At 38.9% G+C, this 26155-nt stretch overlaps 1 protein-coding gene across 2 annotated transcripts; it reads left to right on the top strand.

Annotated features, from left to right (window-relative positions):
• The first annotated feature begins 996 nt into the window (after positions 1-996).
• On the top strand, positions 997-25842 carry LOC120872688 (cytochrome b5 type B). Of its 2 annotated transcripts, none has more exons than XM_040253228.1 (5): positions 997-1573; positions 10445-10573; positions 11114-11143; positions 19264-19292; positions 22197-25842. In XM_040253228.1, the coding sequence occupies exons 1-5, from the start codon at positions 1412-1414 to the stop codon at positions 22285-22287; spliced, it is 441 nt and encodes a 146-aa protein (XP_040109162.1). In that variant the 5' UTR covers positions 997-1411; the 3' UTR covers positions 22288-25842. The 2 variants fall into 2 exon arrangements, with proteins under 2 accessions (XP_040109162.1, XP_040109163.1); XM_040253229.1 differs by lacking the exon at positions 997-1573 and adding an exon at positions 2845-3710.
• The last annotated feature ends 313 nt before the right edge of the window (positions 25843-26155 follow it).

Below are 26155 nucleotides of genomic sequence, written 5' to 3'. Positions count from 1 at the left end.
GATATGACCACAGATGTGGGCTTATACCAGTAGGTTTAGGAGTCAGGGACTGGTGCACAAGGCTTGTAAAAGGGAATGGTTGGGGATGGATTATGGAGAGTAATGACATGACTGAAGTGACTTGGCATGCATGAATGCATGGAGAATATGGGAGAGTGACATGATGAAAATAACATCTCACCATGACCAGTTTGTCATTTGTAATGGCAGTTAAGAATGCGTAGCTCACAATATTGCATATTAACCAAACTTATAATTCCAAAATGCTGGGACCTCTAACCAGCCACAGTTGAGGCGAAATTCTATTTTAGAACACGTAGAAACTCTTCACTGGTCACTTAAGAATTCACTTAAAAACAGATCCCTCCCCCCACCCCCGCCCTGAGCCTTATTTAGAGATAATTGACATACAAGAAAATAAGATTCTCAGTAATGGCACAAACTTGGAATTCTCCATGTCGTACACCCAAACACTGTCTCAAGGTGCCAGTTCACCACCTGTCATTTATACACTGATTACTAGGCACCAAGCGCTCTGCAGGTACACGCTCGCTCTCTCTCTCAATCGGCCAAATTTCTCTATAAAGTAGAGATTATCATGCCCGTTTTACTGGTGAAGAGGAAACTGAGCCTTAAAGAGACTGGATTCGCCAGGTCACAGCCCGGAGAGTGCAAAGTAAAAATGTACATCTGGGGCTGGAACAGAAGCTGCGCAGGAGTTGGGGTGGTGGTGGGGGCAGAACAAGTTGCTCTTGACTCAAGACGGACCCTCTCCAAGGGGAAGGAAAACGGGGAAAAGGTGACTTTGCCCCGTCTTCCAGAATTCTGCAGGTCTGTAAGCTGCTTCCCTGGTGGCTCAGACGGTAAAGAATCCGCCCGCAATGCTGGAGACCTGGGTTCCATCCCTGGGTTGGTAAGATGCCCTGGAGGAGGCGGCATGGCAACCCACTCCAGTATTCTTGCCTGGAGAATCCCCATGGACAGATGAGCCCGGCGGGCTATGGCCCATGGGATTGCAAAGAGTCGGACACGACTGAGCGACTAAGCACAGCACATAAGCCGATTGAAGAAGAAACCTCTTTCTCAGACGGACGTGTCTCTTAGGCGCCTTTCCAAAATCACGGTATCTGATTGGTGAGATTGGAGGGGATGGGTGATCCAGATTGGTTAGTTGGACCTCGAACCAGGCCTACGCCCCTAGGGTCTGGCGAGGAGTGTGTGGGATTTGAAATAGAGTTCCTCGTTTCATTGGTGAAAAGAAAACGAACCAGAAACTATTCGTTAGCGTGATTGGCTGTTGACAGGTTGGCCCCGGTTACGGAAGCCGGTGAGGACAGAGCGGGAGGTCGACTTCCAGGAAGTTGGTAGTGGAAACCGGAATAGCGGTGGAAAAGAGGTTATCTCGGGCCCAATGGCGACTGTGGTAGCAAGCGGCGGCGATGGGAAAGAGCAAGGAGTCGAGACTTCCGTCACCTATTACCGACTGGAGGAGGTGGCGAAGCGCAACTCCCCGAAGGACATATGGCTGGTGATCCACGGGCGAGTCTACGATGTCAGCCGCTTTCTGGACGAGGTGGGGCCCGGGAGGTGGACTGCGCTGAGGGGGTACGGGCCCCGAAACGCTGGTGGGGTGTGTGGGAGGGAAGTGAGCCGAGCTGAGGGCGAGGAGGCGTACGGAAAGGGACCGCGACCCTTCGAGACGGAGTTGGGTGGGGTGGCGGGGGAGCCTTAGGTCCGCGTGCATTTCTTCCGGCACTGAGTTCTGGTACCTTCCATAATATGCTTCTGTCACATGTAGAGCACTTACTGTTTGCTTGGCTAAACTTTTGAGTCACCGGTATCACCATTTTACAGAAAGGAAAACCGAGCCTCAGAGTTTCTCACCTAACAGCCTAGAGTCATTCGAACCTAGGTCTGAAAGCGCCAAATCTCATTTTTTTTCACTGTGCCTTCTGAAGTAATACTACTGTTTGGTTTTAATTTTCTTGAGAAGAAGCTGAGATGTCTTCTCCCTTCCTACCATTATGCTGCCTTTCTTTTTCTTGTTTTGAGCAGACCTTGAGGCCAGAGGTTATGAGTTGATTTGGGGTTTATTATTTTTGGCCTCTGACTCAGACTCTGTTACCTCTTTTGCAAATCAAGCATGTGTATTAGGTTTTACAAGTTCTTCTTGAGGATGGTGCAACTGATTTTTTTTTTAAGAAATACACTTTTAATTTAACTCTATTGAGGTGTAATTTACATACAATAAATTGTGCATGTTTAAAATGTACAGTTTGATGAGTTTTGACAAATATATTCATCCATGTAATCACAACTCCAGTTGCGAAAGAACATTTTCATTGCAGTAAAAATTTCCCTCGTGCTTTTTTGCAGTCATTCCTCAATCCCAGTTCCTGAGGGTTTGGGATATTTTAAGTGTAAATGTGTTTGGTGGTTTATTTTTGATGTGTATATTTTTATTTTGAGCAGTAGATTAATAATCTAATGGTTAATTTCTTGGGTATATTTGTATAATACAAACCTACTAACACTGAGAAAAAGTTTTATTTCTCTTAGTTCTCTTTATGAAATAAATATACTACTAAAATTTTTTTTTCTATTAATTTGGGGCATAGGGCATAAAGCTCTACATCCTGATTCATAAATCTCTAAAAAAAATCTTAAAACCTAAAGTTCCCCCAAAACAACATTGATTTTAATAAATCTTCCTAGTGGCCAAGAAGTTAACATCTTACCATTTAGTAACTCCTTGTATTTGTGGGGTTTATGGCAGTTAAACACTTTTAAAAGTGCTTTCCCGTTATTTCAGCCTCAAAGTAACTAATTGAGATAGAGTTGGATAGTATTGATCCTTATTTTAGTAGGGATATAAGAAACAGGTTCAAAAAGATTTTGGTCAGGCAACTGATTAGTGGCAAGATGTGTCTTAGATGAATTCCTTGGTTTCTCTTGTCTACATAGCAATACTTTGGAATTCTAGTCTTAGCTGTACTTTGGTGTATGCCTCATAAGTTTCCAGTGTGGCTTGTAGCACAGTAAAGCATAGTTCAAAATGGGTAGCCAGTATGGGTTTTTTTGTGGTTTCATTACCCCCCCCAGTTTCTTCTTGATTGATTCAGAATAGATAGTGAACCTGGAAGGAACACTCAGTGCATGTAGTGGACAGTAGTTTAATCTTGAACAGTTACTAGCTTGGTTCACCACGTGCTGATGGAGCCAGAGACATCATAGGTGTGCCAGCACAGCCTTTCAAGCTTGACTTGCAGATCTTTCCCTGCAGTTCGCCATTCTCACTTACCCTTTACCAGAGTCTCTGTCCCTGTGTTCTTGTTCATTCCAAGTCAAGTGTTAAGGAGAAAAATGAAGCAGAGAAGAGGACTATGGACGTGTATGGAGTGACAGCTTGAAGATGAAGGGTTGAAATTTTAGGTATGGTGGCCAGAAATGGCTTTATTAAGATTATGACTAAAGTAAAGGCCAGAGAGAAGTTAAGGGAGCTGGCCTTGTGGATATCAGCAGGAAGAGCTTGTTCAAAGCAAATTCAAAGGCCTTGAGGTGCGGGTATGTCCAGTGTGTTTGAGGAACAGTGAGGGAGGTTATATGGTGGCTGGAGAGTAGTAGATGAGGTCAGCATGATCAAGGTGAGGAGCAGGTCAAGTACAGTTTTGCTGGTTTTAGAAAGGATTTTGACTTTTGTTCTGAGATGGGTAAGCATAGTGGAGCAGAGGACCAGTAATATGTGACTTAACGGTTTACTATTCAAGCATCACTGACGGCACTGTTGAGAAGAGACTGAACGAACACTTGAATCCAGTTAGGAGGCTGTGGCGGTAACTCGGGCTAGAGATAGTGGCTTAGGCTAGGGTGGTGGTAGTGGGGTAGTGAGAAGTATCAGATTTTGGATGTACTGTGACGGTAGAGCCAATAAATTTAATGATGCCTTGTATTTTTTTTTTTTTTTTTTTTTTAATGATGCCTTGAATTTGAGAGTCAAGGGTGACTGAGGTTTTTGCCTTGCAGGTCTGGAGGAATTGGGTTTTTGTTAGATCAGACCAGGAAGGAACATCAATTTTCATCCTTTACTTTCCAATCTGAGTTCACTTTGGGGCTCCTCCTTAGAAAAAGGTTCCTCATTTGAATATCTAGCATTTATAGATTGCTTTCTTTTTTGATTAATGAATATGGTTAGAGTGTTACTCTGGACTTCGAATGTGATAATTTAGGATTGATAATATAATTGAATTATCTTCTAATAGATTAATTTTGTAGTTTTCAGTCAGTGGTATTGATTTAATTTATTGAAATCACAAATGAAAAACCAAAACATTGCAATCATACACATCAGTATTTCTGTTACTTAGTGGTTTTGAAAAAAATCACATAGAAATGGTTACAATATCTTATGCCATTGACTACGAAATATCGAAGTACATCTTAGCAAGGGTAAATATGATTTTGTGAACTTCGTTTCAGTTTATATTCTTATTATTGTATCACAAGTGGGAAAAGTTGGGAAACCATTGTCTTATGTATAATTAACCATTTCTGACAACAGTAACCTAAAATAACCCATTACACTGTTTTAAAGCTTTCTATGTACTTTTTCAGTGACTCTTGGGATGAGTGGGTATACTGCTTTAGGATCTGCTTCACAGATGGGCTACTAGTCCATGGGGTCGCAAAGAGTCGGACACGACTGAGCGACTTCACTTTCACTTTCACAGATGGGATAGCATTTTATTCATTCAGCAAACTTTTGTTTAGTGCTGACTCTTCTCAAGTGCTGTGGTACTAGGTCCTGGTAGTATAAAAACAGACATAGATCTGCCCTCTTGAAGCTACCCTTCTAAGGGAGACAAAGCAAAAACAGCCAAATGTTTCCTTCCTGGGAAGGAAACAGGCAAGAAGTTGAGAAAGTAAAATGGCCATGGTAGGGAAATCTACTTTAATAAGAGTGATCTGGGAAAGCTTCTGTGAAGATGACTTTTCGTTGATGAGAGGGAACTAGCTTTGGGAAGATGAAAGAAAAGAGCATTCCTACGGCATTTGCAGAGTCAAGCAAGAGTTTGGCATGTTGGTGGGACTGAAAGCAGCTGTGGCTTTAGTGTATCCAGTAAAGGTCAAGAATGGCCAAAGAACTTGGCAGGAGCCAGGACAGGCAAGGCTGGGTAGGTGGTATGGATTTGTGAACCATACCATAAGTAAATGGAAAACCACTGATGTGTTTTAACATGGGGGTGACATTGAAGGAATTTATTTCAAATATATTATTTTTGCTCAGGTTTTGAGACTAGATTGAAGGGGAAAACAATACAGAAGGGAAGAAAGGAACTCTTTAAATCTCGAGAATTTGAATCCTTCATCTTCCATGGAGTGCTGCAGTCCATGGGGTTCCAGAGTCGGACATGACTGAGCGACTGAACTGACTGATAAACAGAAATAGAATCATAGTATTCCTTAATCAAATTATGTTGCTGCTGCTGCTGCTAAGTCGCTTCAGTTGTGTCCGACTCTGTGCGACCCCATAGATGGCAGCCCGCCAGGCTCCCCCGTCCCTGGGATTCTCCAGGCAAGAACACTGGAGTGGGTTGCCATTTCCTTCTCCATTGCATGAAAGTGAAAAGTGAAAGTGAAGTCGCTCAGTCGTGTCGACTCTTGGCGACCCCATAGACTGCAGCCTACCAGGCTCCTCTGTCCATGGGATTTTCCAGGCAAGCGTACTGGAGTGGGGTGCCATTGCCTTCTCCGTAATCAAGTTATAGTGTCTATTAATTGATTCAGAATAGTAATAGTGTGTGTTAGGTGCTTATTATTCTAACAGCTTGCGTATAATTTCTTTTTTAATCCACTTAATAGCTCATTTTAGAGATGGGAAAACTGAGGAGCAGAGAAATAACTTTTAAACAGTCATAATGCTAAGTGGTACAAGCAGTCTGACCAGATAGCCTGTGCCCATGACATTAAGATTTGCCCCCCCCCCCCGTTTTTTTTTTTCGTGGCTATAGAATATAGAATTAGGTCTGTTTTACAGCCACCACCTTCCACGTCTTAGATGTAATTTGGAAGGGTGGGGATGTGTTAGAGGGAAGTTAGAACTAGCACCTTTTTTCTGGAACCCAGGTAATTTTTTAATTTTTTGAGTAGGTCATATAGGTATACTGTGCAAAGCCTTTTTCCCATCTGCCCACTTCCACTTCCTCCTAAAATTAACTACTATTGTTTGTGAATCTTTGCAGAGTTTTATTTTTATGCCTGTAAGCAAAAGTGAATGTAGTTCCTCTCATCCTTTTTTTTTCCCCCCACCCATAAGGTAACTGGTAACTTGCCTTTTTCACATAACTATATATCTCAAGAGTCTTTCCATATCCACATCTGGAACAATTTCTTATTATTCAAGAAATTGTTGAACTGATTCTGATTTATTCAAGCAGTCTCTTATTTATAAGCATTTGGGTTGTTAGTGATATTTTGCTGTGTAGATTTTTCCCCCATCTAAGTCAGCTCTGTTGAGATCTAACGTCCATACAACAGAACGTAGAGATTTTGTATGTGGAGTTCCATGAGTTTTGACAAAGGTCTCACCTGTATAGTTCCCATCACCATCACTGTTCAGAACATTCCTACCATCTGTGTTCTTGTGCAACCAGTGATTGATTTCTCACACTTTGTTCTGTGTCTGACATCTTTTACTTAACGTATTTGTGAGATTCGTCTATATTTTTGCTACGTGTCAGTAGCGTGTTCCTGTTTAGTGCTTATTATTTCATTGTAACTGTACTAAAATTTAGCTGTTCACCTATTGATTGACACTGGGTTGTTTCCTCTTTTTTTTTTTTTGGCTATTATGAATAAAGCTGTGTGAACTTTTCATGTACAAATCTATGTGTAGACACATTTTCATTCCTTTTGGGGAAATACCTGCAAGTAAGATTGCTGTTTGTTGTTTTTTTTTCCTTTCTGACTGTACCACATGGCTTGTGGGGTCTTATTTCCCCAACCAGGGATCCCTTGGCAGTAAAAGCTGAGTCCTAACCATTGGATGCCAGGGAATTCCCATAGCTCATATTTTTTTGTTTTCTTTTGTTTTTCTTTTACATTTGAAGCAATTGGCAGACTTCTTCCCCAGAGTGGCCGCATCATTTTACAGTCACATCAGCAACGTGTCAGTCTTCCAGTTTCTCTACATCCTCACTGACACATGCTGTATTGTCAGTGCTTTTAGTTTTAGCCATTCTGATAGATGTGTGCTGGTATATAATAATGGTTTTAACTTGCTTTTCCCTGATGACTAATGATTTTGAGCATCTTCAAGGGCTGATTGGCCTTGTGTGTGTCTTATAAAGTGTGTATTCAGTCTTGCTCATTTTTAATTCTATTGTTTTCTTATTACTGACTTGAAGGCAGTCTTTATATATTCTGGATGCAAGTCCTTTCAGAAATATGTATTGTGAATATTTTCTCACAGTCTGTATTTTGCCTTTTCATTTTCTTAGGTGTCTTTTGAAGAGAATTTTGTTGAGATGTATATATATATATACATGCACACATATGTGTAAATACACATTTGGTATATAAAACATTCTAATGACTGGATGTGGGCTGTGGGGTTAAAGAGTCTTGTTCAGTGTCCTACTTTACTGTAACTTTAGGGAAAAGTGCTCCATAAAGACCTTTTCCCATCTGTTCAAGGGAGATTATAGTGCCTACTCCACAGAGTTGTTGAGACAGTTAATTTAGGTAATTCATACAAAGACTTATCGTGGTACCTGATATAAAGAGCTCAGTAAGTGTTAGTGGCTGTTTTTATTAATAATTAAAAATTATGTTGTTTCCTATAGCATCTTTTGAGTGCATAGTAACTAGCACATGCCCTGAAGATGTAAAGGTCAATTAGATGCTTTGGACTTGCCAGGAAGATGAGATCTGTGCACAAGCAATTGTTGTGCGTGGTAGAGTAGTCTTGCCTTAGGAAAAACAGAATGTGGGCTCTGCTTGGTGCCACCCCCTAAGAACTTCAGAATTTGACTAAGCACATTTCTTACTGTCTTTCTCTAAGGCTGGTCAAATGAAAGTGCAATTCAGTCGTTATATAGCTTGTGGAATTAACAAATCTACAGAAAGTATGCTTTCTTTTTTCAAACAGGCCCATGTGGCTAGTCCTAGGGAAAGCTAGAAATAACATGAGGCAAAATTTAACCTCCAGCACTGCCCAGGTGAGCTGCCCTGATCGACACTTTGACTTTGGCTTGTGTATTTGTGCGGCATACATGCCAGAGAGGGAGAGAGGGCAGGTGGGACTGGAGGAGGGCACCGTGAGCGCCCCCTAGATCTCACTGTGTTCCAGGTTCTGTGCTATGTTCAGGAATACGGCCATGAGTAAGACAGCCGTGGTTCCTGTTCTTGGGGAGCTTATAGTCTAGTTCAGGAAGAAGACATTAAATAAACAATTGGAGTTGTGATAAACACCATGAAGATGCCTAAGGAATTGTGAGAATCTGTAGCAGTAGGACCTAACATGGTGGGGAATAAGGGTATATCATCTGGTGGGGATGAGGTGTTTGGATCTGCAGACCTGATATTTAGACCCTGAGCAGTTGGAACTGCCAAAGTTACACCCTTTCTGGCAGCCATCAAGTTAACCTCTCCTAGGTGACACCCCTGCCTTACTAGGTTCTTTTTCTAATCCAAATGCAAATACCTGTGGACCTGCACCATTTCCTGCTGTTCACCACCCAGGTCTCTTATCTTTCTTTGAGTTGTCAGACTATTTTTTAGGAAGTAGTTTTTATCCTCTCCAAAACTTTAACCTCCATATCTTATTTTGATGATTAGTATTCTGCTAATCTGTTAGGCTAGCCTGGCCTAATTTTGCAGCTTCCGTAATCTTAATGTTTCTAGATTTAATTTTCCAAGTCAGGTGGTCTTTAGCATATCCTATTGTTAGATTTTTATTATATCACCATGGAATTTCCATTCACAGAGAATTTGTGTAATTTTTTTCCAAGAAGATTTTTATTCTGTAACTATCATTCTTCACATTCTCTTTTCTGTCGATCTGTTCCTTATCCATTCCATAGAATTAGCAATCTAGAGGTATTATTTTCTGTTAGCAATTTGTCTTCTTTCTTTTCTGTATTAAAATATAAATTTTCTGTCCTCTTTTCAATAATACTTAGTATATGAACTTAATGAAAAGCTGAAAGATTTCCCCTGCTCCCTGCCATATATTTCGTGAATTTACTAAAACTCTTCACAGAAGAACATCTCAAAGTTGCCTTTGTATCTGTAAAGTATTTCACTTGATTATTGCTGGACTGAAATAGAAATGAATCCATCACAGGCATTGTTTCATCAATTGAAAGTTTATGATCTTGATTGCCATATAGTTTATTTGAAATATTTGTAATGTTATTTAATTGCTTATACAATAAAAGCTAAGACAAGATCCATTAGTCTTAAAACATAAAGGCTGTCAAATTCAGAAGAATCTTTGCAGATTCATATGAGATTTAAAAGTAAAGCAGAAAAAAATGGGAAATGTGTTCCACCTTATGTTAGGTCTACTTAATAAAAACAGGGAGAAATTTATGATTGTGTGATAGATTTGAATAGCACCGGTAACCAATCTAGTTCACTAACCTCCAGACTCTTTTGGTCTTACTTCTTTTATTTTGCTATGATTCAGACAAAAGTAAATTTTTGGGTTACGTTAATTATAGGTATGTAAACCAAGCTTTGTATGTGTGTGTGGTAAAGTACACAAAATTTGCCTTTGTAACCATTTTTAACTGTACCGTTAGGTGCCGTTAATTGCACTCACAGTTTGTACAACCAACACTGCTATCTATTTCTAAAGCTTTTTCATTACCCCAGACAAACTTCATAACCGTTCAGTTCAGTCTCACAGTCATGTCCGACTCTTTGCGACCCCATGAATCGCAGCACGCCAGGCCTCCCTGTCCATCACCATCTCCCAGAGTTCACTCGAGCTCATTAGGCAATAACTAATCTACTGAAACCTGTGGGCCTAGAGCCTGTGCTTCTCAGTACTTGCGGGCTCATCAGTTGTGGCGCGTGGGCTTAGTTGCCCCGCAGCATGTGGAATCATCCCAGACCAGGAATAGAATAATCGCCTTTGCTTGGCTTTCTTGACTTTGATATTTTTGGAGATCACAGGCAGATCATTTTGTAGAATGTCTCTCAGTTTGCGATTTTCCTAGGTTTCCTCATAATTAAACCCACAGTATGCATTTTTGGCCAGAAGACACGAGAATTATGTAGTGTTCTCCCCATTGCTCCTGTCACAGGGTATACAGTGCTGGTTCATCTCATTGCTGCCATTTAAAGGAGAAAAACGAAAAGAGGAGGGCAGCGGGGGAGGAGCTTATATCAGTTAGCTTTTTAGAGAGCCCTTACTTTAATAAATATCTTTTTCTTGTAGCATCCTGGTGGAGAAGAGGTTCTGATGGAACAAGCTGGAGGAGATGCAACTGAAAGCTTTGAAGATGTAGGCCACTCCTCAGACGCCAGAGAAATGCTCAAGCAGTACTACATTGGTGACGTGCACCCGGTAAGAACCAGCCGAGCTAGGCGTGCTTGTAGAGAGAGGAAGCTATCTAGCAGCCACAGGTCGTGATGAGGGAATGAATGACTAAAACGGAGATTCATTCAGCCCAGCCATCAGGCTAAATTTTCTCCAAAATCATCTAGCCTTACTGTGCTAAGCTGGAGCTTCTTGTTTGTAAATCAGTACATAGAGTATCTCTGAAAAGGAACTGATTTTGGAAGTGGGTTTTTAGTTGATTAATTTCTTTGTAATGAGGTTAATATCATGATCTAAAATATAGTGCTTTGATTGTTCTTGCAAATTCTTTGCTAAAAGTGGTAACTGTGGACCCTGCCATTCTAACAAGGGACTATGATGTGCTGAGAGTCAGGGATGCAGGGGTGAGGCCGGGGGTAGTGGGCAGGACCTCTCTATAAACCCTGACATCTCCTGGGGAATTGCTACCAGAAGGTAGGCTCATGTCCCAGGGTTAGAAATAAACGCATAATGAGAGTTTCTTTGGATGTGTCTTAAATTATTACAAATGTTTTCCTCTTTAAACAGAATGACCTTAAACCTGGAGGTGGTAGCAAGGTAAGAAGTCCTCTATTGCTCTTGTGTGTCTCAAGTGTTTATATTTCTATTTACTCAAATGGAATTGCTTTTTTTTTTTTTTAAGTATTTTAACAAGAAATGTTTACTTTTCTCTTCAAGCAAAAATCCCATTTTTCAGGAATTTGCATCCAGTACCATCTCAGAAAAAAAGTAGCGGAGTCTTGAACAATAGGAACATTTCGTTCAGGCCCCTCTTCAGTTTTTTTAAAAATTGAAACTCTAAAGCTATGATCCGTGTTCTTACATTCAATAGTATAGGTGATAATTGCTTCTATGTTGGAAAAAGAATTGGAAAGTTGATTTATTCTTGCAAGTCTTAGAACAAGTTGTAGAGTGGAAAAATTGAGTAATTAACTAGAACAGGCCTTTCTGTCCCCATTACCCTGTTGTCTGGGCTCAAATAGGTCTACACACCCTTCCCATTCACTCAGTGATACCACAAAAGTAAAAGATTAAATATTTGAAAACTTTAATGTGCACTGCATAATGTACCAGGAAGAAAATTTGAATGCCTTTTTGTTTCCCACAAGCTGGATGCCTCACTTCCCTTATTCCCTCATTTTTTTTTTTTGTTTTCCTTGACTCGTCTACTTTCTTAATTTAAAGACACAGCAGTTAGTTGTCATCAGAACTTCATGGAGGCAATGCTCCTTCCCCTTTTCCTCCTTCTGGCTTCTCTTTCCGCACTGAGCTGGAATTCCTGAACCTGTGTGAGAGCAAAGTTGGCCAAGACACACAGATTCTTTCAGCTCTAGAGGTTGCTTGACAGATTCTGCCACCTGTTCCCCCACCATCCAATGTTTGTGTAAATTAACTCTTCCATCTTGTTGCACTCTGCTACTCTGAACTGTTGAATTGTTTATGAAGCGGATGTGAAGTGGTTCCTTAAAGGCTTTGCGAGCACTGGTAGTTTGTCTTCCCCTCCTAACACGTGTGCTATCCATTCTTGAATCTTCACTTGTGTTATTAAGGTAAAATTTGAACTAAGCATGGCTTGTTTGGTATATTGAACATGTCCAGAAACCATTGCTCTCAGAGGTCAACATCTGATTTGAGGGATATGCCTGCTTGTATAGGAGATGTACCTTAATTCAGGAACCATAATCCACTTGTTCATAGCACCCTGAGAGCACTTTTTATATTAAAACAAATAAAATCTGTTGGGGGGGGAGTTCCAGTGTCTGGAAGTCTTACAAATTGCTTCTTGTTGCCACTTTCTTGTTTGGTGGTATAGTATGTAGTTAGGACCATTCTTAGGAATGGAGAGCAGTGTTTTTCCAACTCTGTTCCTTGTACCGCCTGTATTGGAATCTCTTGGCATGTTTTCCAAAGTGCATGTTCCCTGGGCTTCCATTACTACTACTGATTCATGCTCTCTGCAGGTGGGAGTTTGCATTTAAAGTAACCCAGGTAGCCAAGCGCCAGACATTTGGCTGAATGACATGCCCATCTTTTCATGTGAAAACTTTTAGGGAGCTTTTAATTCTCTTCTGTGGAAAGCACTGTCTGTCTTCTGTAGACCAAAGAAGTAACTAGAGATGTCTGAGATAAATTAAAACTGTTGAGCCTTGAACTTTTTATAAGAAATAAAGAAAAAGAAACCCTTTTAGCTGGTGAGATTTGATGAAATTTGGTAAGAATTTAGAAGTCTCCAAATGTAGTTTGGCCCCAGCCTGGCTTAAACTAAACAGTGATTAAGGGTAGTGTTTTCAAGGCTCTGTTTTCCTCATGTCTGCTGTACTTAAAGGACAGTCTCCTTTAAATAAAGAGTCTGATTATTGAGTGTTTTCCAGTCACACTGCTGTACTTCAGGCAGACCAGCCAAGGGACACCTTTGGGAAAATTTTCAAGACCACCTACATAGGTTGTCATAGAGCTTATATAGTCCAGCCTGATTTTAGTTCCAGAAAGAAATTCTTGAGCCTTCAGATTTATTTCTTACATAGGTTTAAATAAGCCCTTCTGCATCTAGGCTGCAGCTATCTCTTTTCTTAATTTTTTTTACATTTACCGTGAAGAAATAAATGTCAAGTTCATTTCATTGCTATGCTTTCGGTTAAGGTTTCAGAACCTCTGTAAAGAGGTTTCTTCCGCCTTATGGACAGAGTTTTCATTTCCCTTCTTCCATTATTTCTCTGCTTCTCTCTTCCCTCCACAACTCCATACCTCTTTCCCTTCTGAAACTACCTCCACACCCCTGCAAAAAAAAAAAAAAAAAACAACTTTTTCTAAAACACCTAAAACATTCTATTCCCGAGTGCAAATCAGGAACTTTTCCCCAATTTTTTAGAAACTACTTCTCATACTACTTTTGCTTTGACACTAATGGTCACCATTGTTTCCTTATAGTGCCTGAGGTTCAAGACCTTGAAGTGTTTGTTACAATACCAAAGCTTAAAAGCTTAGAGACTGCGGATGTTTTTCTTACGTGCTTCAGTTGAAGATAACTAGAATTAAAAACATTTTTATCTCTTAAATCTCTTCTCAGCTGAATTATTCCCCATGCTATCAGTCTTCTATTCACATTTGAGTTAACATTTTTCTGGTCTACTTTTGAGTTATGGAAACTCACCTTAGAAACTGTTTTCTGTGCCCATTTGCCTGTCTACTGTGCTGCAAGTAACCAAGATACATTTGTGGTCAGTGACGTCTCTTGATTAGGCATTTAATTCTTGGTTAGAATCTTTATCAGTCAGTTCAGGAGATAAGTTAACATACAGATCCAACCTGACCAAAAAATGTGGTACTGTTTCATTCATTCATTCAGAAGGTATTTTCTAGTACCAGCTGCTTCACTAGTCAAGTCTCATTGTAGTGAATAGACCCAATAACTTGACCATTTTTCCATTTAAATTTTTTGAATGGGAAGTTTGTGGTGTACATGGTTTTAAATTCAAATAGTACAAAAAAGTGTACTATAAAAATGATTCCCATCGTCAGCTCTGTCTCCCAGGTCCCCTTCTCCAGAGGTAGCCAGCTGCCATTTGCCCATTTACTCTTCTGAAGAGATTCTGTCCATACATAAGTGTAAATGGATGAGTGGAAGGCAGATGGATTGACCAACAGACCAACTACCCTATCCTTTAAAAACCTCGCACATGCTGTTCTGACCCTTGCTTCTTTTTACTAATGCATTTTACCTGAGTGACTGTTCCCTATCAATTTATTAACATCTTTCTAAGCAAGTAAGGTTGTCTCTATAAAAGCTTGGCATGTTTCTTAAACTTCATTTTTCAACTTAAGAAATTTAACTTGAAATCTAGTCAGTTCCATCTATGTTAGAAGTAATTTGTAAATTACATTTAAAGGCAAGTACATTTTTCTCTCCCAGGTGTTACAGACTTTTGTTATACGGAGTTTTCTATTATAGTTACATACAGGAACATACATAATGTTCCGTTTACCTTCTCTTTTATGAGAGGGAAACTAAAAAGAATGCGTACTTTATAGTTTTGTGATGTAGTTGGTTGCATCATACTAAAAATTTCCTTTTAAGAATTGTTAAATATTCCTGTCATACCTACAACCCAACTTATTAATATTTGAAATGGATATGCCTTTGGATGAGTAGGGCTTGCTATTTACCAAAGAATTTTGTGTGATTGTTTCATTGTTGACTGTTTGTTTTTTTACCTAACATTTGTATTTTGTAACATAATCTTTTGAAATAAAGCAGACTATAATGGCAAGGTCACTTTTGAAAGACAAAACACCCTTCTTGAGAAATCTCAAGGGTTAGTGTCTCTCTTTGTAATGCTTTATTTAGGAATGACGGATAGTTTTGCAAAACATGATGTCAGAAGGACAAGGGTAACATCTTTTTCAAATCAGCCCTCCAGTGTGGTGATAAGTAGAATAGTCTCTGAGTGTTTTAATTTTTTCCTTCCGTGTTATCTTCTATATCTTGTCACAATGGGTGAGAAAGTCGTGTAGAAATTTGTCTCAGCAGGTGTTTTTCATGTTCGCATTTGCCCTTACATACAGGGAACTATTTTTTTGTATGACTGGGCTGACCAGCCATTTGTGCTTTACAAGACAGTAGTTGTTAAAACTGTATTCTCATCTAGAAAGAAATCATAGTACACTGGAGCTTCATGAGAAGGCTGTCCTCAAGATCCACCCCACCATGGCCCTGAATATATTGACATGTACTTCCAAAACTCAGACTTCCTAGATTGTTCAATGAACCTAACGTTAGAATTCGTATAGTGATAGCTATCTGGCCACATACAAACCAAACTATTCTAAATAAAAAGCTACAAAAACTACCAGGCCACCCAAATACTCCTTAAATTTGTTGAAGGTGTCCTGTGGCTTAAAATCCACTTCTTCCAATTTTAAATACTTGGAATCCTCTGCTGCTAAATCGCTTCAGTCGTGTCTGACTCTGTGCGACCCTATAGACGGCAGCCCACCAGGCTCCGCCGTCCCTGGGATTCTCCATTTCCTTCTCCAATGCATGAAAGTGAAAAGTGAAAGTGAAGTCACCAAGTCGTGTACAACTCCCAGCGACCCCATGGACTGCAGCCCACCAGGCTCCTCCGTCCATGGGATTTTCCAGGCAAGAGTACTGGAGTGGGGTGCCATTGCCTTCTCTGTGGAATCCTCTAGGAATGGCAAATATTCAATTTAGGAATTAACACATAAACTTCTTATATACCTTATGTTTCCCTTTTATTTAAATCTCTGAAAGTCTAAATATAAGCTATTTAGGCTTGAAGTATACGTATAAGGCCGTGTCTATATATTTGAATGCCTCATAACCATAATTTTGACTCATTGCTTCCTATGTTTATATTCTGGTGACAAAGTACACCATTCCTTAAGAATGTGTTCTCCTATGTTTTTTTCCCTAAACAGGGTTCATAGTGAAATCACCCCCCCCACTGATCCCTAAATCCTTCCCCATATGTTTGCCAGTTATGAGATTTCTTTATCATTGTTTTAACCACGTGAAAGCATATCAGAAGAGCATCTGTGAGATAGAAGCATCTCTTTGTGGTTGTGCTCCTTCAGTCTTCCTGAACGTGGGAGCATGGTATTAACATCTCTCTAATCTTTAGAAGTCTGCTCTTGTAAGTTTTGCTACAATGCCCTGGGGTCAGAGAAATGTGTTGAGTTAATCTAATATGACTTTAGAATTCAGGTTCATCTGATCTGAGCTTTTCAATTCACAAGTAAGGAAACTGATTTAGCATGGAGCCCGAAGATATCAGATGTAATTTCAGTTATAATCGGCATTAATAAAAAGGTTACTCAAAAATTATGAACTATTTCCTTTGTTTAGTATTTATATGTATGTGCATGTATTTATTTACACATTTATTTTATGAGGGAATTAAAGCCTTAGTGAATCTTGAACTTGAGGAACCACCTTGTTTAAACAGTTAATTTCTGTTAATTTTGAATTAAAGTTAGAGTAGACTTAGAACAATGTGGTTGTTTGGGAGTGTATTCCAGACTTGTTGGGGGAGAAAGAAGCATGGATGTTAATTACTTGAGAAAGCTTTTGGTAGAAGGACTCTGGATTTGAACTGCTCTTTTGTAACTAAAATCATAGGGTATTATAGTTACTACTGTCTGTGCCAAAGATGGAGACCAGTGCCTTCTCCTGACCAATCTTGCATGTAAATTAACATGTGGGCAAGAACATAAGCAGCCAAGATATGCCTGAACACCCACAGGGGTAAATTAAAGTCAATCATAAACTGTAGGAATTTCACCTAAGCATCTGTTAGACTCAGCACAGAGCTCTGGAGTGGAAATGAGAACTATGCACGGTGAGAACAGAAAGGTAGACTCGAAGAAAGGTCCTCTGTTAATAGAACTTTTTTCTTTTTAATTTTGTTAAATTAAAAATAACTTTTTTGGCTTCTTTCTGAAGTTGGCTGAGGCACTTGGCTACCATGAGCAGCGCCTTAAACAGCTCTTTCATTTATAGTTGATTAAAACAGAGTAACTGTACTTTGGCGTTTATTTGGCTGTCAGTATTCTAAAGAGGATTTGCTGCTTTCTCTCCTCTTTCCTCCAGTGTTAGGGTGGTAGTTCTTTTTGCCTTCAGGGAAAGCTTGATCTTAAAACAGGTTGAGGTACTTGGTTAAAAGGAGGAATGAGCAGTAGGAAGGAAGGATGGAAACCATATATATTTAAATTTTTTAAAATTGCTTGTTAGGAACTATTACCATTTCAGTATATTATGGTCTCGGTATGTCTCCTCTCTTCCCCTGCTCTTTCTTCTCTGGGTTGCTTACTGCATTGTCTGAGGTTCACTCAAGTTAGCACACACCCAGTGCCTGTGGTTGTAAAAGAAGCTAAAAACTTCTAGAGAATTCCTTTATATGAACTAATGGCTTTTAATGTTTTTATTGATTGGTTAAGCAAAGTGATACATATATTATTCATGATGCTCTCATGTAAGCCTTTCAGATTACCTTCTTTTTTAAAAAAATGCTAATTCTACATTTTTTGTTTTATAAATCATTGGTATATTTGTGGATAATGAAAGCATAAAAGACCGTGGACATTTTATTCATAGAATTCAATCATTTTTTTGGTTACTGTAGTGGAATATTGTGAAAGGCAGTGTAATAAATGAGATGCGGACACAACCGTCAGTACACTCCCACCTTTCAACTCTGCAAAACATTTGCTGTGTTTCTCAAAGATTGACAGTAACATGTTTTAACTAGCCTGACTCATTCTACTCAAGGAGAAATGTCCCAGATTGTTATCATCAGGATCTGAAAGAAATGTAATAGTAAAGTAATAAGATTTATCTAAAACTTATTAGAGGTTTTACTTGGCTGTAGGTGAATTTCTTTCAGGTTTGAGGCATGGTCTCATTTGAATTACAGTGTTGTGGGTATAGGAAGCTAAAACTCACCTCATGGTCTGCTCTAAAGTATCTAGGCCAGTATGTATGTAGGGTTGTTGGGATTCTTGGAGGTCACTGAGAACTGTAATTATGTGTTCATACCCTGGCATACTGCTGACTATTGGCAGAGATGATCTTTTGGGCAGCAGTAACCTATGCTAATGAGTTACTGTCCTCTGGCGGTAAGTTAACATGCTTTTTTGTACTTTACAACTAATTAATGAAATCCATAAGTTCATTTGATATTTATATAAATTGAATTTAAAATTTTGGTATCAGCTTTATTAAGATGTAATTCACATTTCATCCAATTCACCTATTTAAGTACAGGTCAAGGGTTTTTAGTATAGTTAGAGTTGTTCAACCATAATCACAAATCAATTTTTGAACATTTTCATCACTCTAAAAAGAAACCCCATAACCTTGAGCAGTCATTTTCCATGTCCTTCCAGGTCCTCTTCTCCCTGCCCTAGGAAACCACTGATCTACTTTCTTGGTTGCCTGTTCCGAACATTCCATGTAAATGGACTTATGTGATACGTGGTCTTTTTGTCTGGTTTTGTCAAGTGACATTTTCAGGGTTCATCCGTGTTGTCACTGATGCATCAGTACCTCTTGATTAGTTGCTGCCTTTTTTTTTTTTTTTTTGGTATTTTCTTAACCCTAACCCCATTTTTCCTGTTTTTGGTGTGAAATAAGCCCTAAGATCTCTAATCTTAATTATTATGATTTCAGAGAGTAAACCAGTTTGCTTCTCTAAGTCACAGAGCAGTTATCTGCATGCTTTTGAGCATTTCCCAGTTGATCTCTATGTTACAAGAGAGGAGTTTTTATTTTTTAAATATGTTTGCAGGAAATGTGATTTTAACTACTGCCAGTGGCAAGCCCAGTTAAACTAGGCATATCATTGTGACTGCAAATTAGTTCATTAGTTTATTGTAATATAGTTTGTATCAATGGCATTTTTTTTTTCCAATAAATAAAAAGAGTTTCGGTCATTTCTGTATGCTTTCATAGTGGTTCTTTACTAGAGAATGCCAGTATATTATCAGAAAAAGAATTGCCCATCTTCCCACTACATATGGATACTTGCAAACATTAAATTACATGAAAGATGAAGTTGTTATTTAGTATCATAGTTTACATGAATATTCATGAGAAGTTTTATATACTCTGTGTTAACCTTTTTTTGTTTTGTTTGTTTTTAAATATGCGTCTTTTTCAGGAACCTCCGAAAAGCAATACGTGCAAAAGGTTGGTATTCCCTTAATAGATTTTCTTATGCTCCAACATACTATGTGGCAAAGAGGTTCATTCCATAAATATACATATGTAACATAACTTTAGAGTATAGTTTGACAGCTCATTCTTTTTATTGGTCAAAATTATTGCAAGTCAGTAGTCTCTTAGCTTTAGCAAAATTAATTTTTCCAGTTTCAGTCATCTTGAATAATCTCAAAAAAGTTCTTGCCTTGAGTAATTTTTAAATCTCGTTGTGACATAAATCAGTCATACATGGTAAGAGGCAAGAGTGCATGTACAAGTATTACTCCTAAGTCAGACCCACAGTCTCTGCAGCTCAGCCCAGCTATGCAGTTTCCACTAAAAACTTATTCTCTTTTAATCCTCACAACACACCTATAATGTGGGTGCTATTATTGCATTTTACAAAAGAAAATAATTGTGTATTGCAGTCATATTCAGGAGTTTGAGTTTTCTCAAAGGTTTACCTAGTAATGTCCCTTGCAGTAATGTTGCTAATACAGTAGTGGTAGCCCTGAAAAGTATGCATTTGTCATCCCTTAAATAGTGTCTCTACTTGAGATAATTGTAGAATCCTTGGCTTATAAAAATTTACAGAGATTATATAGAGCTGTTCTGAGATCTCACTTAAGGCATTTCACAGAAAGAGAAAATGTGTCTTCCCCCACCGTGCCCCGATAAAAGTACCATGTCTTTTTTGTTTGATATGATAGAATATTTTTAGAAAGTGGAAATTAAAGGAAACTGTTAGTAAATTCAGCTGATTTATACTCAACCCAAAGTCCCATAAAGAATTTGAAAATACAGGCCATAAACTTGTAGACTTTTACAACACTTAAAATTGGTTAAGAATTATTGTGTAGAGTACATAAAGAATTTTTACAAATCAGTTAAAAAATAACTTTGTAGAATATGAGAAAAAGATTTAAGCACCCTACATAAGAGGAAGCACAAATATGAGCATATTAAAAAAAAAGATTTGATTTCATTTGTCATCAGAGAGATGTAAATTAAAATCATATAGTATATTTCACACCTATTGGCCAAAATTAAAAATTCTAAAAATAAGAGGAGTTGTTTAGGAAGTGAATTACCAATATTCTTAGGCCCTGTTAGGATCTTGAGGAAATGTAAATGGGTACAATCACTGTGGCAAAGAGTTTATGCATTATCAAGTAAATTTGATAATATAGTAACTTTTGATCCAGTGATTCCATTTCTAGGGATATATATATATGTATATATACACTCAAGAAAAATGTGTATACATATATACTAGTGAACACATTATAGGAATGCTCATAGCAACATTATTCAAGATATTAAAATATTGGAAACAACCCAAATAACCATTCATTAGTAAAATGAATGAATTCATTCTGGAATATTTGCACAGTGGAATACTACAAACCAATAAAAATAACAGTCACAGCTACAGGCAATAACCTGGGTAAATCTGAATGAGCAGAGTTCTGTCTTACAGGCAAGGGGTTGCTGTTAAACCTGCATCTCCTTTGCTGTGGTATAGATGCATTTCCTCTGCTTCTGTTCTCAGCAGCCATAAAGTTACAGAGGATTATCTGAGGATTGATGGTCAACCATTCTTAGGCTTTTGCACTGAAGGCTTTATCTTCTGTGTTTTGTCAAGGGTCCTGTTTTTGATCTCTTTTGCCTCTTGGGCTGCCCTGGAAGGTACCTGAAATCATTACTCTTTTGGGGAGATTACTTTTATGTTTCCCTGTGCCATATAGCTGGTGTACATATTGACCAATGTGCTTGTGTCTTTAAGCAAAGCTACCTGGCTGACATTCTAATCTTGTCCAGAACCGCTTTCTGCCATACTTTAATGTACAAAGTACTTGGCATGTTCAGGCAAAAAGAATCATTTTTATTAAACTGCAGCTGGTTTTTGTGGACTTCAAAGCCTTTTAATACTAAGATTGCATATGTCTTAAGTGGAGGAGCAGCCAGGTCATTTGGATTAAAACTAGCAGTGTTAATTAAGTTCTAATAGAGAAGAACGATTTTTTTTTTTTTTCTTTTTTTGACTGTGCCATGTGACTTGCAAGATCTTAGTTCCCCAACCAGTGATTGAACCCAGGGCCACTGCAGTGAAAGTGAGTCATCTTAACCACTGGGCCACCAGGGAATTCTCTTTATTTTGAGGAGAATAATGACTGTCTTTAAACTGAGGAAGGTTTCTTTGTAGGACTTCTTAAGCCAGCTACCATTTCCCTGATGTTATTAGCGCTGTCACTATGTTCTGTGTGTGTCTGTGTGTGTGTCCTTATTAGTGTCCAAACAAAAATAGGAATCAAGCTGTTTGACCAACTTCCCTTTGTGATTTTGGGTGCAGAGCTTGTGTTTGCTATGTGTAAAATGAGAATAATAATAGTACTCATTTCATAGGATTGTTGTGAGGATTAAATTTAAAAATATATTTGGGGCAGATATAATATCAGCAATTGTATTAGATATCATTGGTTCTACACTGATAATTATATACATAAAACGGTGGCCTTTTCCTGTTTAAGGATGTTAATTGTAGAATATGTGAAAAGGCTTGAAGAAAAATTTAAACTATCTGTAATCCCATCACCCAGAAATAACCATTTATGTCTTTGTGAAAACACATACTGAGGTGTGTGTGTGTATTTTTTTGGTATCATGCTATATGTTCCATTTTTAGTCCTTTTAAAATTATTGTTGGAACTTTCACTTTAATTAAAATCTTTGTTTTTTTTTTTTCTCCAAATCAAAATTCTTTGATTTGGAAAATATTAAATGTGAAAGTATTTAAATACTTTAGTATTAAAATGTGAATGTCGAATGATAGGGAATGTTTGGTATGAAATGTTCACGATTTTATTGCTTTTTTCCCCCTCGAACATCTAGCTACTGGTCGTATTGGATCTTCCCCATTGTGGGTGCTATTCTCTTAGGTTTTCTGTATCGTTACTACATGGCGGAGAGCAAGTCCTCCTGAGGAGACCTTGTTGAAGTCTGGAAAGCATTTCCACTTGGGAGCAAGAACTAGAGACTTATTTGGAGCCTGCAGCGGTGCCCTCTTCTCGAGTCCTGCCGTTTGTATTCTTACCCCTTGGAACCCAGATGGTTGGCCAGACATCCACCTCAGCTCCATGGCCATGTCCAAGTCATTTCTCAGAGCCTTACTCTCAAAGCATCTGCTCATTTTTCTGTATCCTTGCCTTTGTTTCCTCTCTTTACTCTTTTCCATGAGCGCCTTTATGTTTCAGAACTGCCTTCTGTGATTACAGTCTTCATGTCACTGTGGCATTCCCTTTGGTAAAATTGCCTGCGTTCCAGTGCTTTGAACGCACGTTAGACATATTTAACAGCGTGTCACGTTCTGGTTTTGAAGCTTTTCTTTTTCCCTTTTTCTTTTAAGTAAATGTTCCTGTTTTTTAAATTATGACTTAATTTTATTATTTATCATAAGAGGTTTTAATTCATAGCATCAGGTTGCACACCTGTGACTTAAAACACCACTGCAGAATTACCGTGTTCCTGTTTGTATTTGTTAAAACTGACCAAGTGTAGCGAGGCGCTCTTGCCGCCCTCTAAGGCATCAGGTGGTGGTGCTGGGCAGAACTCTGCTTCCCTTTTGTTCATTGGGAGTGAGAGAAAACGGAGAGGGAGAGATGAAGTAGGATGATAGAGTGAATTCACAGTGATCTTTCTTTTGAAAAATATTGAAAAACACTAAGGGCAAGAGTTCAGAAGAGGCACTAAAACTTTCATCCTTTATTTTGATTTGGCACCAGTTCCTAACCATCTTTTTTCTTCTTTTAAAGTTACCACCTTTTATTGGTAAAATGCAAGTAAGTATATCTTTAGAGCTTTACAGTTTTGTAAAGGATTTTGCTGTTTTTTTAATCAATTGGCAATTTTTTATTCCCCATTTTATAGAAGTAAGAGACTCCAAATTGATCAGAGGTACAGTATTTGATCTTCTGTTTGCCCCAGTAAAGTAACTCCCATGGTAAAGCAGCATTTGGAAGCAGGAGAGTGGGACAAGAGTGTTTTCCACTTCATCTGTATTTTACCTCCATGGCTCCAATTTGTGGTTTTGTTGTTTTTCCTTTGGGTGGGGGGGGAGTGGTAGTTACTTTTTTTTTTCCCCCTGGATAACTGTTTCCGTGAGGAGTCGGTTGTTATTCAGAATTATGTTACTGTTTCTCCTCAGTTCAGGCGTTGCTCTGGCGTGTTGGGCTGCTCTCTTCCCCTCTGGAAGCACCTGAGGAGGCCGTCACTGGCAGTTTCTGCTGACAGCTGTGGTGACTCTTCCTCCCTGTCCCTTGAGGGTGGCCACTCTGCTCTGAGCCACTGTCCTGCACAGCAGGGAACCGCGTGGCTCAGGGAGGACCGTGGCCGCTGCTCAGCGTCTCCTCCCCGCTTCCTGCTTGCCAGAGACTTGACAGGACAGGAAGCTACACAGCAGCCCAGTGTCTGCCCTGCAACCTGCTTAGGAAAAGGTCACCCCAGGTCTTGTGTCCTGCGATTTAGCAGTTGAGTGAATTCAGAATTCATAAAAGTAACATTGACCTGGTAACTGTGCACTTGGTTATGACATTATGGAGTAATCTTAGGGGATTTCTGGCCAGCTTTTATATGTCAGGGATGTGGGTTTAACTTGAAAATTTTTATCTTTAGATAATATTTTGTATGCATTATAAGATGCCACTTTAAGACAATTTACTGAAAGAAAAATCTTTGATGATTATGTAACAGAGGTGGTGTGACTTGATTACTCCTCAATTTGAAGGCAAAGAAGGGTTGCCGTGAATAAGGATTGATATTTAATTGCTGTAATCATTTAAGTCACCTGATGACATGGGCCTACACTGGGGTAGAAATGAAGAACAAAGAAATATTGAGGAGCTGGAAAAGGGAACATTCAAGCTAAAACTAAGCCAGAAGATAACTTGGATTAATTAAAAATGTGTTGGCAGTCCCCAAAATTGAATGGAAAACATCTGGCTTAGAAGAAATGTTAAAGAATATTCTTCAATAAAATTTGTGGGTTTTGTTATTTTTTAAGGTAAAGACCACTGCAAAAGGTATGTTTTTCTGTTTCATATTGGTTGTCGTTTCCTGTTTACATCTGGACTTGTTTTTATTCAGAGCCAGAGGAAAAGATTTTCAGACTTTGTCTCAGCCAGCCATGAAATCCATCCAATATCCAGGGCTCTCTTTTGATCTGCTAATGTGATGTCACTTTATGTTATAAAAACCACTTTTGGGTCCACTTATTATTATGCTGCTGCCTACATAAACAGCCAGGTGAAAGGTAGAGCTTGTGTGAGAGCTTGCAGACGTTTTTTTCTAAACAATAAAGTAATACAGTATATTAGCCAAATCTATCAAAAAGGACTTTTGTTTTAAGACATAGATGGGAATTCTTGAAACAGCCTTGACATTGATGGGTTGTGAAAAACCCCTCTGCAGAGCCAGTGGAGCCAGTCCCTGTTGTCCCGAGCCTCCTGGGGTGTCTCTGGAGCATTGGGTTGTTTATTCCCAAGGAAGACTTAACCGCCGGCGCCCACCATACTGTCAACATAATGGCTGGAGATCACAGGAGAGGAGATGAGGGGAAATTAGTGCCCCCAAATAAGGATGTTCGTGCCAGGTCCCAAGATTTCCTGCCTCTGTCTCTCAGGAGTTGGTTTTGGTTTCCAAATGACTTACGTTTTGTAAAGACAGGAAAGTGGTGGGGACAAAGTTTATACTCTGTTTAGTTCTCATGTGATCACTTAAGCTGCAACAAAAATCCATTGGAACCTATCATTTGACCCTGTGAAGTTCTTTCAGCAATTGTCATAAATGCACATGTTGTGAAATAAGAACATTGTGTGTTTACACTCATTCAGTTCCCATGTGGAGCAATGAAAAATGCTTTTCAGGCCAGATATATCATTACTTACAGAGTATCTCATGTTTAAAATCTCAAGTGATACCCATCTGATTAAATTCCATTTGAGAAACAGAACAGTAATGTTGGTTACTTCCTTCCCCAGGAGAAATGGATTCACATGTCTTGTGTCAACAGAGACTGCTTTTTTTTCTTCTTTCTTTCAACCATCTTGTTCTTTTGCCAAATATCATGAAACTAATGAGGAGTTTAGTCCCATCTGGCGGCTGTGCTCTGAGAGAGCTGGGTTTGTAATATGTTGGGGGTGATCTCAGAGGCGAGGTTCCAAGAAGCAGAGAGGTATTTTTTAGATTACCTACTCCACACCTAGCTTCTCACTCATGAACTTGAGGGGCCAATTTGCACCTGCACCTATATTCTCCATTTGCTGTTTAAGCAAAGCACGATGATTTCACTTTCTTTCTTTTGATTTTACCCTCCACTCTGAGCAAGTAATATTAACATTCCTTTTGTGTATTCAATAAATGGAGTTTGTTTACCTATTTTATTTCAGCATATTTTGAACAAAGATCTTTGTCTGCTGGAATGTGCACACAGTGAATGTTTGTTTAGAACTTCACACAATAAAGATACTGTTTTCCATTTCTTGCCCTGACTACAGTTATTTTGTTTTGTTTTTTTAATTTCTTTTTTTAGTAGAAATTTTGGTTCTGTAGTTCTCAGGTGTTCTGGAAGAAAAGAATTGGAGAGCATAAAAGCCACCTGCATCTATGCTAATAGTGGGTTAGGCGTAACTGGAGAGAGTTCTGCGGTTCTCCAGGATTCTTGCTCTTGTTGCTCTTTCCTTGATGTGTGCTGCTCGTTTGATAATCACGAGAGGCGCAAACCAAGACTTTTGCTGTATTAACAGATATGATACGGCAACGAGGTAGACAGGTTTTTACTGAAACCATCAGATAAA

This window comes from Oryx dammah, unplaced genomic scaffold (assembly GCF_014754425.2).
Source record: "Oryx dammah isolate SB20612 unplaced genomic scaffold, SCBI_Odam_1.1 HiC_scaffold_13, whole genome shotgun sequence".
Classification (NCBI taxonomy): Eukaryota; Metazoa; Chordata; class Mammalia; order Artiodactyla; family Bovidae; genus Oryx; species Oryx dammah.
This window is presented reverse-complemented; position numbering and strand designations above follow the sequence as displayed.

Excerpts from the sequence above, each read along its gene's own strand:
- LOC120872688 (XM_040253228.1), top strand. The coding sequence starts at position 1,412 with ATGGCGACTGTGGTAGCAAGCGGCGGCGATGGGAAAGAGCAAGGAGTC. Across the intron at positions 1,574-10,444 it reads TCAGCCGCTTTCTGGACGAG|CATCCTGGTGGAGAAGAGGT; the intron begins GTGGGGCCCGGG and ends TTTTTCTTGTAG. Across the intron at positions 10,574-11,113 it reads ACATTGGTGACGTGCACCCG|AATGACCTTAAACCTGGAGG; the intron begins GTAAGAACCAGC and ends CTCTTTAAACAG.